The following is a 19015-nucleotide window of genomic DNA, read 5'->3' as shown; positions in this document are numbered from 1 at the left end:
TTGTACTAGGCCCTGGAGATAAAAGAATAGTGAATAAAGTGAATAAAACACTACATATATGCCAAAGGGATGCATAAATGATCAACATAAACCTTTTTCAAGGTCTTCCTTTGTAAATCAGAAGCATTTATTTCGCAAATGCCATCCTGGTGAAGGCAGGCAAAAGCACCTTTCAGTAGCTTCTGTCAGCTTAAAAGGTCATCTAGCACCCAAGAGCTAAGAAAGAATGTTCTCATGACAATCATAAAACTTTGGCCATAGGGATTTGGCTGTGTCTTACAGTCTAAAAATAAAATGTTGGTTATCAGCAAAATTAGCCAATTATATACCAAAGGGTAGTTCACAGTACTGAAAGTGCAGGGTTAAATTTTTTTTTTTAAACTACAGACACTGCTTGGGCAGATGTGATTCAGTTAATTAAAATACTCAAGTATTTAAAGCTATGACTACAATTTATCCTTTTCATCTTTGTTGCCATTAAAGAATTAGAAAAAATATTAATGGAAAACCATGTGCCAAATTTAAAGTAATACTACACACTCTTTTCAGGTTCAAAGAATATTTCCAACTCACGACAGAGGAATAAAGTGAAGATGTGTCATAACAAAAATATGTATTAAAATTTCTCTAAATGCTGTAAGAGAAATTTCCAAATTAAAAACATGCAATTATGATGCAAAAAAGCATGATATTAAAAATAATGAATATAAAGCTTTCTGAAGGAAGGGATATTTCATTTGGCTATGTATTCCCAGTGCCAAGTACTGCAACTGACATATGCCAGATGTGTAATATAATAAATACTCAGTGATTAAGTATACATGACTAAAGTTGATTAAGTATACATGACAACTAGCCAGAGTTATGGAGTACAGGCAAGCTGAAGGTCCTACAATAGGAGCCTCTACTTTCTTTTCTCCTACTTTCTACTTAACCCCCTTACGCAATTTGGCTTCCCGAAATCACCATTCCACAGAAACTGCTCTCTCCTAATTTACCAGTGATCCCTTAGTTGCCAAGTCCATTAGCCTTTTCTTAATCTTCATTCTCCTCAACTCCTCTGTGGCCTTTGACCCTGCCGATTATCCTCTTCAGGTTTTCAGAACATACTTTCTCTTGACAGTCCTCCTCTTATTATTTGACCAATTTTTCTCTGTCTCCTTTGTTGGAATTCTCATCTAAATCCCACCCTCTAATCACAGGTGTCCTGGGCCCTTTTCTGTCTATACTCCTTCACTTGGTGATCTCATTAGCTTCCATGGATTTAATTACCATCTCTATGCTCATGATTCTCAAATCTACTCATAATGTCCCAGTCTCTCTGCTGATCTTGAGTACTGCATCTCCAACTGCCTTTCTGACATCTGGAACCGGATATCTGAAACTGAACTCATCACCTTTCCCTCTAAAGCACACTCGCCACCCTCCACCCTCACCCCCTTCCCTATCACTATTGAGGGTAACACCATTCTCCCAGTCCCTCAGGCTCACAGCTAGGAGTCATACTGGATTCCTCACTATGTCTCACCCTCCATAACAAGCTGTTGCCAAGGCCTGTCAATTTCACGTTGGCAACATCTCCCAAATCCCCTCTGATGCTGCCACCTCTCTGGTTCAGGCCCTTATCACCTTATGCCTGGACTATTCCAACAGCTTGCTGGGGGTCTGCCTACTTCCAGTTTCTACCCATTCTAACCCAGCCTCCATTCAGCCACCAAAGTGACTTTCCGAAAGAGCAAGTCTGACCAAGTTACATGTCCTTATAACCGTCCCATCATCCCCATCAAACTCCAGTGGCTATTGTCTCCACGATCAAGTAGAAAATCCTCTGTTGATGTTAAAACCCTTTATAACCTAGCCCCCTCCTACCTTTCCAGTCTCATACCTATTCCCTGCCATGTACACTTTGATCTAGTGACAGTGGTCTCCCGGCTGCTCATGTTCCATGCAAAACACACTGCTTCTCTTAGCTCTGGGCATTTTCTCTGTTCCCTATACCTAGAACACTCCCTCCTTCCTTATTATCTCTGGCTATTGGCTTCCTTGGTTTCCTTGAAGTCCTAACTAAAGTCCCTCCTTCTGCAGGAAGCCTTTCCCAACCCCACGGGAAAGCTCATTCCCCTCTTTTTTATAAAGCTGCTTTGTACATATTTGTTTGTTTGTTACTTCCTTAAGGGTAGGAACTGTCTCTTCCCTTTTTTTGTATGTGCCTAGTGCGCAGTACCTGACAGCGTCGGTGCTTAATGTTTATTAACTGACTGAAGGTAGCAGAGCTAAGCTACTCTGCTATTTCTCTGTTAACCCTATATTTTAAAAAAGTGGCAGCAGCTGTATCTTTAGTTAACATCTCAAATCAGTTTGGTGCTATAGTGAACCTAATCTCTCTTCTGAAGAGGCAAATAGGTACACTATATATCCAATGAGTGCCACAAACCACCAAACCTACTTTCCAACAAGCTTCCACTGCCATCATTGAGGGGAGAGATCATTGTGGAGAAAAGGCCCATATTACTATTCATCACCACCAGGAGCAACTGCTTACCAACTGCCCCCAACATGCAGTGAGACTACCCCTACACCAGCAGTCCTGCTTCCAGTCTAGCCCTCAGAGCCATCATCTGAGGGAGGTACTTTTGTGGAGGGGCCGGATGTCCCTACCAACTGACACTCAAAGGCAATGTGCCATTTGAATAGATTTCTGTTCCAGTCAGTGTCCACAGTCGTCATCCTGGGAAACAATCACTACAGAGACATAACCTGGCAATTGCTCCTGCATGGACTACAGCTACGTCTACGGAATATTCAGAAAAGAAAGTTCTTGTCACCAAAACCCTTGGCGCTAACAAATTTTTATCAGTGGAAATGACATCAAAGAAGAGGCATTATCAAGAGCTTTGCTGCTGCACCTTATAGACGATGGGACCTTTCTGATTTGTAGCTGAGGCCTTCCTTATGTGTTGTTTCCCCCACTGGAATGTAAGCTCCTTAAGAACAGGGATTTACATTTCTTTTTGTAACCCCCACACTTAGCATAGTGCTTTGTACACAGTAAGCACTTAATAAATGCTACATTCATTCACATATTTTAAGAGATTTCTTTTGGAAACCATAATAATTGCATGAATATTCTATTTTCTCAAAAGATTACATAAAAAATTCATTTTTTTTAAAAGGTTAAAAATTTGCTACTTACAGGACACAATTCTATGGCAAATGACTTTAGTTCGCTTTAAAAACCCATTACTTGTGTCCAGATAAATATAAAAACATGCCCATGTAAAGTATTGAAAAATGAAAGTTTTCCATTTTCTTCATACAGATAAGATTACACAAAATGAGAAAATATATTCTTCAAGTTTTGCTCTCTTAAGATTTTGTATAAAATAATTATACAATAAAACGATTTATTATACTTGTACCATCATGGCTATTCCCTTAGTAAACCTGCAATAGAGTTAATCAACTGGGTATTTTACTTCCTTGGCCTGGGATAAAAATTACTAATACTTATGCAGGCATTCTTCCTTTGGGTGACTATAATCAAATGAGGTCAACTCTCTGCTCAAATATTTTTACGTTTATTTTCTATCTCTGCAGGTATGATAATAGGTCCTGTAAGAAATCTTTGGGCTACCTTAAATGAACAAGAGTTGTTTAGAAATTAGATTACACCTAGATAAATGGAATAAGCTAAACAGACAAGGAAAGCAGGGAGTTCAAAAATAATAAATGGATGAAATAATGAATGGATGAAAATGGATGAAAAAAGTCATTTTGAGAGGAGAGGGTTATAATCTCACTAGCAATACGCCTTCAGTGACCATTATTTTTTTTTTCTGTTCTTCAAAATGCAAAGGAAGTTAGAGCTCTTCTGGTAAGAAGGATAAAATGTCTATTTACATCTTTCCTTTGATTAGTTCAAACTGCTAGTGGCTGAGGTAGAAAGTGGTTCAAAAGGTAAACAGTACTTTATTAAGTGGAAACTGAGGACAAATCACCAAAACAGATTTTTCTTAATCTTAAATGAAAATTCAATATGAGCTGATAAAGAAAAAATGAAGGATTAGTGAGAAACAAAACAAATTGTACCTTGTCATTTATTCTATTAAAAAGTTGTTCTACTGGAGATAAATGAAAACAAAAAAAAAATTTTTTTTTTAATCTAGAATCTTCAGCAACACATGCCCATGACTTAATCTTTACAGGACAGTAACCTCATGGCAGTATGGGTAAATTACAGGAACAGTATTTTAGGGAAAAAAAGTACTAAAAAGATATGATCAAATTTATGAAGTAAAAGCATATGTCCCAGACACAAAAGATAACACAACAGAAGGATGAATGCTTTTGGTCAAAGTTTTTCTAATTTAGAGATTATAGTAACTGCCGAAATTGTTTTGTTTTGGGTTTTTTTTTTTTTTTTTGATGCATGGCACAATGATATGATAGGTTCTAGAAGTTAATATGTCAATCATACTTTCATGGCAGGATACTCTGAAAATCACTGATATGGGAAAAAGTCTAGAAAAATGGGGATGAATACAGATACCTAAAAAATATCAGTTCCTTGGTACTCTAGATTGGTAGGTGGAAGGTTTATGATCACTAACCCATTGGTTCCAGCAATTTTCTAATTTCATTTCACTTAAAATAATCTGTTTGATTAAGTATGGAGTTAAATTAAACAAAAACACATGTATATGCTCTTCAGAAAGAAGATTTATGTAGTGTAGCCTGCATATTAAACTAGTGCACCACATAGAATATGCAGTAAGGTGTTGACTTCACACTATAAATCCCTTTATGATCTCACTTTATTTAATTTAGCGATAATTTCTTTTCACATATTCATTTACATTCATTTTCTCCAGCAAATTACCCCTATCATCCTTACTCTTTAATCTTCAATTTCCCTATTAGCACCTTCCCTGCTGCCTACAAACCCACTTAAGTCTTCTCTATTCTTAAAAATTTTTCATTAGATCCCAGGCCCTCCTCCCCCCAATCCTTACCATTATTTACTATCTTTTGCCTCTTTTGTGAGGCAAACTGCCTAAAAAAGCCATCTCCAACTTTCTCTTTTTTTAATGGTAAGGCAATTGGGGTTACATGACTTGCCCAGGGTCACACAGCTAGTAAGTGTCAAGTGTCTGAGACTGCTTTTGAACTCAGGTCCTCCTGACTCCAAGGCTGGAGCTTTTTCCACTGTGCCACCTAGCTGCCTCGAACTTTCTCTTCTTAATTTATCTAAACTCCCTACAGTTTGACTTCCACCAATCACTTCACTGAAACTCCAATCCAACATTACTAATGATCTTTTAAAAAAATAAGTTTTTATCTTCTTTTTCTTATATCAATATAATTATCGCAAGTGTTCCTCCTTTTCCCCTCCTAAAGAACTACCCTATATGATAGATAGTATTTTTTTAGAAAGGAAAAAAAAATCAGCACAATTGATCAATGCCCTGAAAATATGTAATGGGTAACACCTCTGGACCTCCCACCTCCCCAAAAGGATATGTTGGGAGTGACCTCTTATATATTTCTTCATTTGATTCTTGCCTGATCTTAATAATTTTATTATATTTACTTTTGATTTTTGGGGTATCATTCTATTTATATTGTAGTTTCTGTGTTTTCTTGGCTCTCTTTACTTCGCTGTGCCTCAATTCATATAGATCTTTCCACGTATCTACATATTCATCACACACATTATTTCTGCCACTTCGTATCATTCTATTATACACATGTACCACAATTTGTTTATCCATTCCCCAACTGATGGGCATCTACTTTGTTTCCAATTCTGAGCTATTCCAAAAAGTGCTGCTATATAAATTTTAGAGTATATGGGGACTTTCTTTTTTATCAGTAGCTTCCTTGAGGTATAAACTACATAATGAAATCTCTGGGTATAGACATTTTAGTTACTTTATTTGCATAATTCCAAATTGCTTTCCAAAATGACCACCATTTCGTAGCCCCAACAATGAATTAGTGTGTATCATTCCACAAACCCTCCAAACTAACTATAGTCATTTTTTGGTCATTTTTGCCAATATGTAGAGTATAAAATGAATGTCAGGGCTGTTTTGATATGCATTTTTCTTATTATTAGTGAATGGGGGTATTTCTTTCATGTGGTTGCAAATACTTATCTCGCAATTCTTGGAGAAGTGTTTGTCCATATCCTTTGACCATTTATCTACTGGAGAACGACTGTCATATATTTATTGTTTATATATCCTATATAGTATGTGTATATATCGTATATATTCACACCCACTCCGTATCAGTGAACCCAAAACCTTATCAGTGAAATTGGTACAAAGGTTTTTTTCCCATTAGACAGCTTCCCTTTTTACCCTAGGATGTTTTGTCTGGACAGAAGCTTTTCAGTTTTAAGTAATCAAAGTTATCCATTTTATAACTGCCTCCATGTCTGTTTTGGTTAAGAATATATCTCCTACCCACAGCTGTGAAAGGTAGAGGATCTGTTTCTCTCTCACACACACAAAATTTATTTATAGTATGGTCTTAAGTGCTGATGTTGCATATCCATTAAAATGTATTATGAAATAAGTTGTAAGGTGTTAGTCTAATCCTAATTTATACCAGATCATCCCTAAATTAAATATACATATTCCAATTTTCATCAAATAAGTTTTTTTCTGATTTCTCCTTTGTCTCATCTGTTCCAGTGATCTTTCCATTTTTTTTAAATGAATACCAGATAGTTTTGATAACTGCTGCTTTATAATATAGTTTGAGGTATGGAAGTGCTATTGTCCCTTCACCCCTACTTATTTCCATTAATTCTCCTGATATTCCAGATTTTTTGTCTTTCCAAATGAATTTTGTCTTTATTTTATCAAGCTCAGTAAAGTATCCCCTTGGTAATTTGGTTGGTATAGCATTTAAAATGTAAGTTGATTTTGACAATTTTTATTACATTGGCACAGCCTTGCCATGAGTACTAAATATTCCTCCAGTTATTTAGTTTTTTTTTTCCTTTAAGGAGTGCTTTGTGATCGAATCTATATAACTCTTTAATGTGCCTTGGGAGATTAAACCCAGATATTTTATGCATTTGTAGTTATTTGGAATGGGATTTCCTATTCTATTACTGCTTTTTGTGTTTTGTTATATGGAAATACTGTTGCTTTTTGAAGATTTATTTCCTAGTCTGCAAATTGTCTCAATTAGCATCCTTGTTGATTCCCTAAGATTATCCAAGCAAAACATCATATCAGCAAATAGGGACAGTTTTATCTCCTGTTTACCTATCTTTATGCTTTTAATTTCATTCTCCTGTCTTCTTATTGCTGGTATTTCCAGAACTATATCAAATAACAGTGGAAAGAGTGGGCATCCTTCTGTTTTGTTTTGGTTTTTTTGGGAAAAGGTTCTACTGTATCCCTGCCGAATATGATGCTTGCTTTTAGTTTTAGATAGATGCTTTTTCTATCTTACAAAGGTCCCTCTAATCCAATATTCTATAGGGTTTAAAAATAAGTGTTGTGTTTTGTTGTGGTATTTTTTGCATCTAATGAGATCATGTGATTTTGGATGTTTTGATTTTTAATGTGATTATGTCGACTGTTTACCTAATGTGAATCATCCTTGCATCCCTGGCATAAATCCCACTTTGTCATAATGAATGATATTTTTGGATAAATTGCCGAGTGCTATAATTTGTTTCAACAGGGTTTTATTTAAAATTCTTGAGTCAGTTAAGTGGTACTGGCCTACAGTTTTCTTTTCATATTTTATCTTTCCCTGGTTTAGGTATTAGGACTAAATTTGCCTCATAAAAGGATTCTGGTAGGATGCTTTCTTTTTCAGTGTTTTGAGAGTTTGTGAAGTATGAGTACTAACTTTAAGAATGTGACTGAATTTTCCTATAAACCTACCAGGATGAGGAGTTTTTTGTAGTTCCTTTACAGCAAGATAAATACTTCCTTTTCTGAGATTAGGTTATTTAAGATCTCTAGTTTGGGTATTTTATATTTTTGAAGGTATTCCTCTGTTTCTTTGGTGTTCTCAGTTTTGTTGGCCTATAACTTGTATGTATTCTGATTATTTTTCTTTTTTGTCTTACTGAGATTTCACCTTACTAATGTGCTATTTTATTGATTTGATTTTCTGCTTTTTAAATTAGATTAACCCTTAACTAGTCTTTTCAAAGAACCAACTTTTAGGTTTATCATTTTTACGGGTTTTTTTTTTGTTTCCCCTCTCATTTTTAATATCTCCTCTTCTGTGCTTATTTCAGGTTTGTTGGCTAATTTTTTAAAATATATATAATCCTCTCTTTTTCTATTTTGTTAATGTGCTTGTAAAGCTATGATTTTTCCTCTCAGGCCTGCTTTAGCTGCATCCAAAAATATGTTGTTTCCTCACTGTCATTTTCTTTTACATAGTTATTAAATGTTTCTATGATGTGTTCTTTGACCCAATCATTATTTGGGATTTCATTGTTAAGTCTCCATTTAGGTTTGTATTTTCTTTTTTTGTTCGTTTTTAGTCCCCAAACCAATTGCTATTTATACTGCATTATAGTCTGTAAAGGATATATTAACTATTTCTGCCATTTTATTTTTTATAAAAGTTCCATGTGATGCTTAGAAATATTTATATATGCCTATTTGTTTACTATCCCATTAAGAAAATTCCATAAATCTTTTAACTCTAACTTCTCCAGCAATTTTTGTTTCATATTTTCCCTTTTCTTTATCTTTCCTTAAGAGGTATCCAAAACTGAGTGAGGGACATTGAAGCCTCCTGTCACTGCTGTTTTAATGCCTGTGTCCTTGTAGCTCAGATGTTTCCTTTATCATTTGGATGCTAAAGAATTTAGAGTGAGGTGGCACAGTGCCAAGCCTGGAGTCAGAAGGACCTGAGTTCAAATCTAGCCTCAGTCACTTACTAGCTGTGTGACCGTAGGCAAGTCACTTAACTCTGCCTGCCTCAGTTTCTTCATCTGTAAAGTGAGCTGGAGAAGGAAATAGCAAACCATTCCAGTATCTTTGCCAAGAAAACCCAAATGGGGTCATGAAGACTGTCAAACGTGACTGAAATGACTGCACAGCAACAAGGAGTTTATTACTGATACTGAATAGTTGTTCATGGTACCTTTATCCTTTTTTAAATTTTTTGACTGTTTGGTTTTTGCTGTCAGATAGCACAATTGTAACTCCTGCTTTTTTGATTCATTTGATGCAGAGCAAAAATTTTTTCCATCCCCTCTACTTCATTTTGTGCATATCTTTGCTTTTTAAATGTTCTTCACATAAGCAATGGATTGTAGGCCTTTTCTCATACAATCTGGCACTCTTTTTCATTTTATTGGACTGTTTGAGCTATTCACATTTAAAGCTATGAGTTAGATTTATATTTTCTTTCATGTGTCCATGTGTTATAGTTTCCCCCCTTCTGTTATAAACAGAATACTATGTTCCTAAAGTTACTTTACATTAATATTTTTAAAGGTGGCTCTCTTCCCTGCACCCCTGGATCCACTTTGGAGTTTTACTTACTAGTTTCTTTTTCCTCTCCTTTTATATATAATTTTCACTCTCTTTTCCCCCTCTCAATCAAGTAGATTCTCCTCTTTTCTCCTCCCCCTTTATTAGTCCTATTCATTAGTTTCTTAAATTTAATTCTTCCAAAAATGGATTTTTCTCTTTCTTCATTATCCATCCAGTCTACTCTAGATCCTCATTTTCTGATTCATGACCCCTATAATTATCTGGTCTCTCTCCTTTTTCTGTATTCTTCATGCAATAAAAGCTTCCAAGGTATCGATTCTTTAGACTTTCCCTTTTAGGCAGTTTCTGCCACTGCTTTGTAGAGCTTGCCTTGTGGATTTCCTTTTTCCACTGGGTCTCACTACCAGAATAATGCCAATTCCTGCAGGTGACAGAGAGGACTCTGCCCTGATAGGTCCCTCCCTCAGCCACGGATTATGCAGTCTACCACTGATCTAAATCTTACCCCACATTTGCCTCAAAATCTCCTTCCTGGGTCCATGCTTTCCCACTCCCCCAGGAATTCCAATTCTCCTCCATTCTGAAATAGGACTAAAACTCCTAGGCCACATCCAGTGCTAGGTCCCAACCTCCCTTTCACAATACTATGCCTTGTCACTCATAGGATTATTCATCAATGGAAACCCTTCCCACCATTAAAGTAAGGCCTCCTTCTACCTGTCCCTCCCTCGCCCCTTCCCCATCTTCTCACCTGTAGACCACAAGGGTCACCTTCCCCACTACATGCCCCTCATTTGGCTTTGGCACATCATCCATTCTTCTCTAGCCCTCTGCCTCCTCTTCCCCCCTTTGTGCACCCTCCCATGTCGTAATGTAGTCCCACAAAAAAAAACCAAAACACAACTGATTCACCTGTAGGCAGGGTGTTCCCAGGTACTGTCCATAATGCCCTGAGTCTGCCTCTTCATTGTTACCTCCATCGGACTTCTGTCCTCGTGTAAATTTAGAAAGAAGTTTATTTCTGGCTACTCTGCTATCACTCTATTACTGTTCTTGGCTGCTACATTCATTCACTTCTGCATTTCTACTGTTTGGATTGTTTGGGAAGCAAATGATCTCTTCAGACCTAGTTTTCTTTAAAAGAATGTTTCATATGTCTCTTCATTATTGAATGTCTACCTTTTTTCATTTATGGTTAAGCTCAGATTTGACGGGGATGTCATCCTGGACTGCATCCTGAGTTCCACTGCTCTTCCTCAATATTCTATTCACTCCTGCATTTTCTACTGGGTCCAGAACAGTCTTGTGTCATTTGAATTTCAATTCTTTGATCTTTGAAGATCTTTCTCCTGGTTGCCTGAAGAACTTATTGTTTCTGAACTGAACTGTTAAATTTAATCATCATGAATTTTGGGGATTTTTTTCTGGAGTTGATCTGTGAATTCTTTCAAGTGATATTTCATTTTCTATGTGTAGGAAGTTCTGGGTAGTAGTATTCTTCTAATATTTCCTGCATTATATGTTTTTAAGATTTTTTTGTCCTGTCATATTCTTGGAGATCTATGATCCTTAGGCTGTCCTCTACACATCCTATCTTTGAGATTAGTATGTTTTGCTTGTAGCATGAACCTATTTTCTTTTTATGTTATCAGGTTTTGCTTCTCTTCTTCTAGATTGTCCTTTACTTATATAAATTTGCATTACCAATCTATTTTTTCTTTGTTTCTTTGGGTGAATTTGTCACTGAAGATTCCAGTTTTTCTCTTATGCCAATTTTTTGCTATATAAAGCCATTAAATTCTGCTCTGGCTTGGGCAAACTTCCTCAGCCTGGAGCTGGGGGTCTTCATGCATGGCACTGGAAAGGAAGTGGAGGGAGAGGGGAGTTTGATCTGCTAATGCAGCCTGCCAGCAGTGAGGGAAGTAGGGGAGGGGTGCTGAGTGCCAGTTCACAGGTATGTATTGTTTTTTTAAAATATTCTTTTGGATTCTCGGTGCCCTAGACCATGGAGACAGCTGAAGTTGCTTTATCTTTGGTGCTTTATCTTTTCTGTTTTGGAGAGGTCTGAGAGGTCATGGGGATAAGAAAAAAAGTCTACTTCTTCATCTTGTTGCTCATGTGCCTGGGAAGTCTCCTCCCAATGATCTCTTAATTCCCAAAGCTAATGGCCTCTTCTCAATTATCATTGTTCTTAACTTCCCTCCAGAATTTGACACTAGTGACCACTCTCTCCTAGACATTCTCTAGGTTTTCAGAACACTGTTCTCCTAGTTCTTCTACCTGCCCAACTACTCCTCCTCAGTCTCCTTTGAGGGTTCAGTGTCCATATCATACTCACAATGAGTATATACTAAGGCTTTGTCCTGGACCATTTTATTTTTCCTCACTATACTCTTTCACCTGGTTACCTCATAAGTTTTCATGAGTTCAATTTACATCCTATGAAAATGACTGCAAGATATATAACCCAGCCATAGTCTCTCTCTCTCCTTAGCTCTACTGCCAAGTCAAGAAGCATTTACCAACATCTACTATATGCCCAACCACTGTGCTAGGGATAAAAGAAAGGCAAAACAACACTGCCCCCTCCCCCAAAGAAAACCCTAACAACAAAACAGTTCCTGTTCTCAAGGAACCCACAATTTATTAAGGGAAGATAACATGCAAACAATTATGCAGAAGCAAAATATATGCAAAGTAAACTGTAAAAAATCAATAGAGGAGAGCCACTAGCATAGCATTAAGAAGGATCAGAAGGCTTCTTGTGGAATTTGATTTGGGGCTTGAACAAAAGCCAGGGAAAGCAGGAGATGAGGAGGAAGAGAATTCCAGGCATAGGAGATAACCCGTGAAAATGCAGTCTATAGATGTGAGGAGGCCAGTGTCACTGGATTAGAGTACATGGTCAGGATTGGATACTTCAAACTGGTCACTGAATTCTCTCAGACTCAACAGATATACCATCATCCTTTCAGTCACTCACTTTCTCAACCTTGGATTCTGCCTGACTCTTCACTCTCATCCTACATATCCAATCAGTTCCCAATCTTGTTTCCATTACTACAATATGTCTTAAATATCTCCCCTACTTTTCACTCAAAATCTCAACCCTAGTTTAGGTCCTTATCCCTTTTTGCTTATATTATACATTAGCTTAATTGTTGTCTGTACTGTAAGTTTTTACTGACTCTAATCCACACAGCCTCCAAAGTGATTTCTCTAAAGGACAGGTCTTACTCCCTCTAAGCCCCTAATTCAGTGAACACCAGTGATTATTTATTACCTCCAAGGTCAAATATAAATTCTGTTTGACATTTAAAGTTCCTCACAAACTGGCCCTTCCTATCTTTACAGCCACCTCATACATTATTCCTCTCAATACATTCCATGGTCATAGCTTTTGAAAAAGATGCTGAAATACCGAGTCTACTTCCTATTTAAACTGTCTCACCTGTTTCTTTAAAATCTCCAAAAAAAAGGAAATTACAATATGGTCTTTTGTTAAGAGGTAATTGTGACTCAAAACCTGCCTTTCTCCCCCCATAAAATTACTTTCTTAATGCTAAGTATATTGTTAAGAATAAGTCATGGTTTCTACATTTGCTTGAAATCTCTTTCCCATGATGGATATATATATCTATATCTATATATCTATATATATCTATATATAGATATATATAAAGATAAAACTCACTCTTTCCTAGGACATCATCAAAATAAAAAGAACACAAATATACACAAGTACAAAAAGCCAGTAGTTATTACTTAATTTGTCTCAATGTGCCTCATTGTTTTGAATTGTGATTTTTAGTTTAAGTATACTTTGTTGTTGTTAGGGATGAATGGGAGATCAGCTACAAGGTCAGTAATGCCTTATGACAAAATAATAGATCCATGAATAGTATAGCCGCAGCTCAATTTTGTTATCACCCCATTCTGCCTTAAATGCAATTAGCATCAGGGGTTTTGATATAAAGTAGCTATTGTACAGCCAGGGAACCAAATGGATATTTCTTATATATAGGATTATTCATTGTGGATAATTTGTTATATAGCCAGGTCAGCAATGTTGTACTAATGACTTTCTTCTATGGGAATACTTTTGTTATATATAGTAATGTAACACAGATTTGAACCTGTACTTATTCTTCATTTGCAGACTGATTAATTAACTCAGAATTTTAACAGTTATTAAGCTATACTGGCTTGACGCTTGGAAGACCCTTGAATGGAATCTCATTAACAATGTTGATAACTTCAATGAGACATGACAAAGATGCATATGTATCAATCTGAAATACTGTAACATTGAGATAACTACTACACTAAACAAACCCTCTACTGTAGTTTATTTTGGGAAAGTTAACCTATTTTAAGCAGGACAGATTCTAAGATTTTTCTGGTTTGAGGTCAGAGATAAAATTACATAGCAAAGAAATATTAAAATAGCTGAACCTGAAGACTCCACAGAAAAGCTATCTATGTAAAGTTTTTAGAAGACATTGTTAGGATTATTTTCTGTAGATTCCACAAAGTGGAAAGTTAGTGATCCAGAGATAATGTTATAATAGTGGACATTAAAAGTTATTATTTCTGGATTCAGGATAATACACTATTTCAGATAACATGCAGACCTACATCAGTAAATTTTTCTTTGCCAGCAAACATACCCTTACCTGAGTAATTCCTTACTCTATAGACCTTTGTGCAGGCTAGTAGTCAGAGAAGTCAGAATCCCTACAATGGTTATAGAAGGAATGTCAGTGTTTTGCTACTTCAGTACATTATTCTTAAAATAATTCAAAAAAATTTTTAATAATGAATATGAACTTATCCTTACTTTTTAAAATGGAAGTGAGATATATAAAGACTTAACTTCTAGTTGTTAAAATTCCTAAATATCAGCATACATGTAGGAGTAGGGTAGGCTTTAGACCGTACTAGTAACCCTTCCCCAACTCTCAGTTATTCCCCAATATACAATGGGCTTGGGTTTGGTTTTTTTTTCCCTTGTACCTGTACTATGTACTACAGAAAAGCCTGATCCTCTTAGGATAAGCCTACATGTTACTTTAATAAATGTTGCTTCTCTTCACCCCTCCTACTTTGGCAAAGTGATGGAGAAAGATGCTGAAAGACTCAGCCTGCTCACACAAGGGATAACTGCTCCAAAAATATGTGCCTTTGTCAAATACCAGAGATGACACAGCCTAAGAAGAGCTATGCATATGTTGTCCCCATTTTCAGGAAAAGGTCCCATATGATGTTAAATGAACACGCTATTTTTTAGAGCAAGTCTCTATCAATTGTAGAAATCTTATATATTTTAGATTCAAACTGGAAGATGCTGATGACTTGAATACTGCTCCAATAGGCAAAAACTAAACCTCATGCTTTAGACATGGAAATTCTTCAGCTTTTCTTTTCATTTTATAAACCCCAGTACTTCAGAAGCACTATAGACTTATCAAACACAAAAGTGCTTATTACACAGAGGAATGAGTGGTCTTGGGTGGCAGTTGAAGGAAAATCTATCATAGGGATTCCCTTTAGTACAGATGGTTAGCTGCCTTAAGAAGCAACATTCTTCAAAAGTACTGATTCTTTTAAAAAATTATTTTAATTTAGGCATTCTTTAACTATGGGTGAGCTATCAATTTTGTTTCATATAGATCAGAGCATTCTAATTTTGCCTATATCAATTAGCAAAACTAGCCAGAATGGTTGAAACTGAACTGGGTCAAGGAAGAAGAGAAGGCAGCATAGGATGTTACAAAGCAATAAATTGGTTTCTCTGAAGACTATTTCCTAGGAGAACAACTTCAAGTGTTACAATGCTTTTCTATCAACTTCATATACTAGAATACAGGCATGAAAATACATGTATGTATATATTAGCTGAGTTCCTATATTTAAGACAGAGAAACTAGGAAGGATGAAAATAATGGCTTGGTTAAATGAATGTAACTTGAAGCTTGGCAAAATACTATAGATTACAATTTTAATTAAAGAGACACATTAATTAAAAGGTTGTATTATCTTATTACATTCAACTTGAACATGAGCAAATTTAGAAAAATAGCTTCATCAAATGGTACTTAACTAAAGTTCACCTGCGGTTTTACATACTTTATGCTACTTTCATTTTGATACGCAAGTCCTAAAGAAGTACATTTATCTACTTTACTTCTATTAAAATTCCTTACAACACTGTTCTTACCCATCATTCCATTGGTCACCAGCTGCTTCTTCAGCCACTAGAATATCATATTCTTCAGCAGCATATTTCTCCCAGTCAGAGAGCTCTTGGCCTTCACTTTCAGCATCCTAAATAGCACAGACAATTTTAGTATGATACAGACTTTTGTAAATATGTAACATAACACAGTCTCCATCACACTTACCCTAATTACAGAAATCTGATCTTTCTGTTCATGGTCAAGATATTTCTCAATGTTGAAAAACGTATCGAAAAAAACATTTGCTAATTTACATTTCTTTAAATCATGGAGAGTAATCTTTCCTGCAGGAATGTTGAAGAGAGGAGGAAAAAGACATTTATTTATAGCTTAAACCTTTAGAGCAAAACAGAATTATCATTTTACTTATTTTACATACACTGTCATGAAGAAAACTTCATGAGTTTTTCTGCAGAGCAAGACTTAAACTCTTATTTTCAAATAAGTGTTTTCAAAGATTTCAAGAAAAACTAAATATTATAATTATATTTAAATTAATTATTGGCAACCTTTCTAATAAAGAAATTTCCTTTTAAATGGGCCATCTAAATGACATGCTTTAATGTACAGCTATGGCAAAGTTTAAACGCTAATATCAGAATGTATCCTTCTAATGATTGTAACAGCTGAGATTTACATAATGTTTTAAGATCTGCAAAGCACTAAAGCACTTTACACACACTATCTCATTTAACCCTCACAATTCTCTAAGGTAGGTACATTCAGATAGGTAAGGTATTATCACTATTTTATAACTAAGGATACTGAGGTTCAGATAGGTTAAGCAAGTTGCCCATGGTTACACAGCTAAGGGTCAGTTGCATGACGTGGATCTGGAATTTCCTGACCTTCAAGTTCTACACTCTATCAACTATATGAAATCTTTATGACTGAAAGGAAAAAAATGATTCTTAGCATTTTCAGCATAGTTCTAATCTGTGGTTAGGTGTCTCTTTCAAGTAACAGCTTCATCTAAATGGATATCTATAATGGATAGACAGTCTCAAAGCCAGGAAAATCTAGGTTTGACTCCTTCCTCTAACACACAAAAGTTGTGAGACTGGAAAAGCCACAACCTTTCAGTGCTTTAGGCAAAGCTTTAAAACTATAAATTGCAGAGAAGATGCTGATCTGCATTATTAGTTTCCTCAAGTAGCAGTATCCTGTATCAACAAAAATCCCAGCTCATACCCATAGTCACTCTTATTTGAAAATTTATCTAATTCAGTTCCATCTGTAGCACTTGTCCAGGATATTCATCTATATACCCACCCATTTTGAGGTACTAACTCAGCGAGTTCCTATCAAGTAGCATGTTATAGTTTGTACAATATAGCCTTTTCATCCCTCTTGCTTTTCCCATATGGATAGTTAGGTCAATCTTTTGTTTTGCTGTGGATTTAACTAATGTAGCTTTATAGCAATTTAGAACTTGTAATTAGTACAATGCCATGTACTTTTCCAAAGACAAAAAATTTAGAGAATCTCCCAACAATAGGGGATTTTTTCATCTGGATTTAAATTATATCAACTCTTAGAAAAAGTTGTTTACACCCACTGTCCTACTGTAAAATGTACTGTAAAATGGAGATAATAAAAATCCTGTGAGATAGGTACTATTATGAGAATCAAATGAGATAACATTTGTAAAGTGCTTAGCACACAATAAATATTTATTACTTATTTCTTTCTTTCCTTCCTCCTCTTGTACATTTCCTGGTGATTATTTAGGAGAGAGATAAGCATCAAAACTGATTTCACTGGTATAGGTAACTACCAGGGTAAGCAAATTCCCTCTACTTCTTTCTCTGCAAATATGGTCTTGGAAAGTCGCCTTACTTTCAAAGTTATCAGTGAAAATTCTTTAAAAACCTAAAGAGTGACTGCATATTTAGTCCCAAGAAAGCAGATTAGTGAGGAACTGGAACAGTTATATAAAATATCCATAATATTTGATAGTTGATGTTTAAGACAAAATTGTTAGCTAGTTTTTTCAAATCTTTTTGAGAGAGGTTTATATTACATGACTATATTTAGTTTTTAACTATAAAAATAATAGGAGATTTGGCTAGTTCTTTCTAAAACAGATATGTGAAGGTGGAAGTAAGACTTTTTTCTCTTTCAAAACTGGCTTGCCAACCTCTTAGCCTCATCCTTGTCCTGTCTCTTATCTCTGTTTCTGAACTTTCTAGGTTCCTGGAAACAATAGTTATTTTAAATACTTTCTTAGGTTCCAAATTGCTTAGACCTGTCAGGGTGTGCCCCAAACTTTAATGAGACTTTTATTTGCTATGTCATTACTGTAGTGTGCCAGCTATAAGATTAAGAGACGAAAGGATCTTTAAAGTTTAAATGCCTCCCAATGAGATTTAAGCAGTCATTTGCAGGAAAGAACAGCTGTTCATCCATCCCAGGCTTAAAATAGTCAACTGTGGTTATAAAAGCACTCTTTCCTGAGTATTCCTTTGGAATCATGACATTTTCTAGGAGGCTGGGCCTGCCCACTTGGACCTTGCAGGGCCATCTCTTTCACCTACTTATGCCCCATTTTCAAATTCCAAGGGTAATTTTGTGATCTGTTATTTCCATGGCAATCAATCAGAAAACAGTTATCAAAGAGGTGCCAGGCATTAGAACTGGAGAGGCAAAGACAGAATGAAAAGGTTCCTGCCAATAGGGGTGTTGATTCTTTTGGGAAAGAAAGCAATTATATGGGTAAAGAAAGTATGTACAAAACAGTAACGGGGGGGGAGGAGGAAGGGCTGACCTAGAGGTGGGAAAGGGATGAAGAACGACTTCATGTAGAAAGTAGCATGCTGGTGTAAACTGAATTTTGAAGGAAATGAGGCACTCTATGAAGTGGAGGTAAGGAGGAATAACACAAGTGATTATATAACTTATTGTATCTGGAGTTCTTATTTGAGTCTATGCTTATGGATAAGCCATGAAAATTTATTAGCTTTCTGGCAATACTAAGGTACTATCCTAGTCTATAGCTGCCAAACAAAGGATGTGACAACTCTAAAATTAACGGGAATGTATGAAGATAGCATTACCTTCACGTTGTGGTTTCACAAGATCTAACATCTGACAAAGACAATCTTCAAATGGTAGAGGCTCAATAGCCATATTATCCAGTTTTTGGCACTGTTCCTCATAGAAATACTCCAGCTCATACATTGATAATGCTCCATCTCCATCAAGATCCATGCAGCGGAACCAGTATTCAATACTGAAATCATAGATATGTTAATGGCAAAAAAACTGGTCTTCCCCAAACACTAT

General features: G+C 35.9%; 1 protein-coding gene across 4 annotated transcripts in view; it reads right to left on the bottom strand.

The window, feature by feature from the left end:
• Positions 1-19015, bottom strand: part of LOC110212739 (serine/threonine-protein phosphatase 2A regulatory subunit B'' subunit beta) — a 116751-nt gene that overhangs the window by 7007 nt on the left and 90729 nt on the right. For 3 of the 4 annotated variants that reach the window (XM_020992745.2, XM_020992746.2, XM_020992748.2), the window contains 3 exons: positions 18787-18962; positions 15896-16014; positions 15712-15818 (listed from right to left, as the gene is read on the bottom strand). In XM_020992745.2, the coding sequence (XP_020848404.1) occupies positions 15712-15818; positions 15896-16014; positions 18787-18962 (402 nt within the window). Of the gene's footprint in view, positions 1-14167; positions 14229-15711; positions 15819-15895; positions 16015-18786; positions 18963-19015 lie in introns of all 4 variants that reach the window. The other variant, XM_020992747.2, reaches the window with a different exon arrangement.

Source organism: Phascolarctos cinereus, unplaced genomic scaffold, assembly GCF_003287225.1.
Source record: "Phascolarctos cinereus isolate Bilbo 61053 unplaced genomic scaffold, phaCin_HiC Scaffold_726;HRSCAF=1367, whole genome shotgun sequence".
NCBI classification, from domain to species: domain Eukaryota; kingdom Metazoa; phylum Chordata; class Mammalia; order Diprotodontia; family Phascolarctidae; genus Phascolarctos; species Phascolarctos cinereus.
This window is presented reverse-complemented; position numbering and strand designations above follow the sequence as displayed.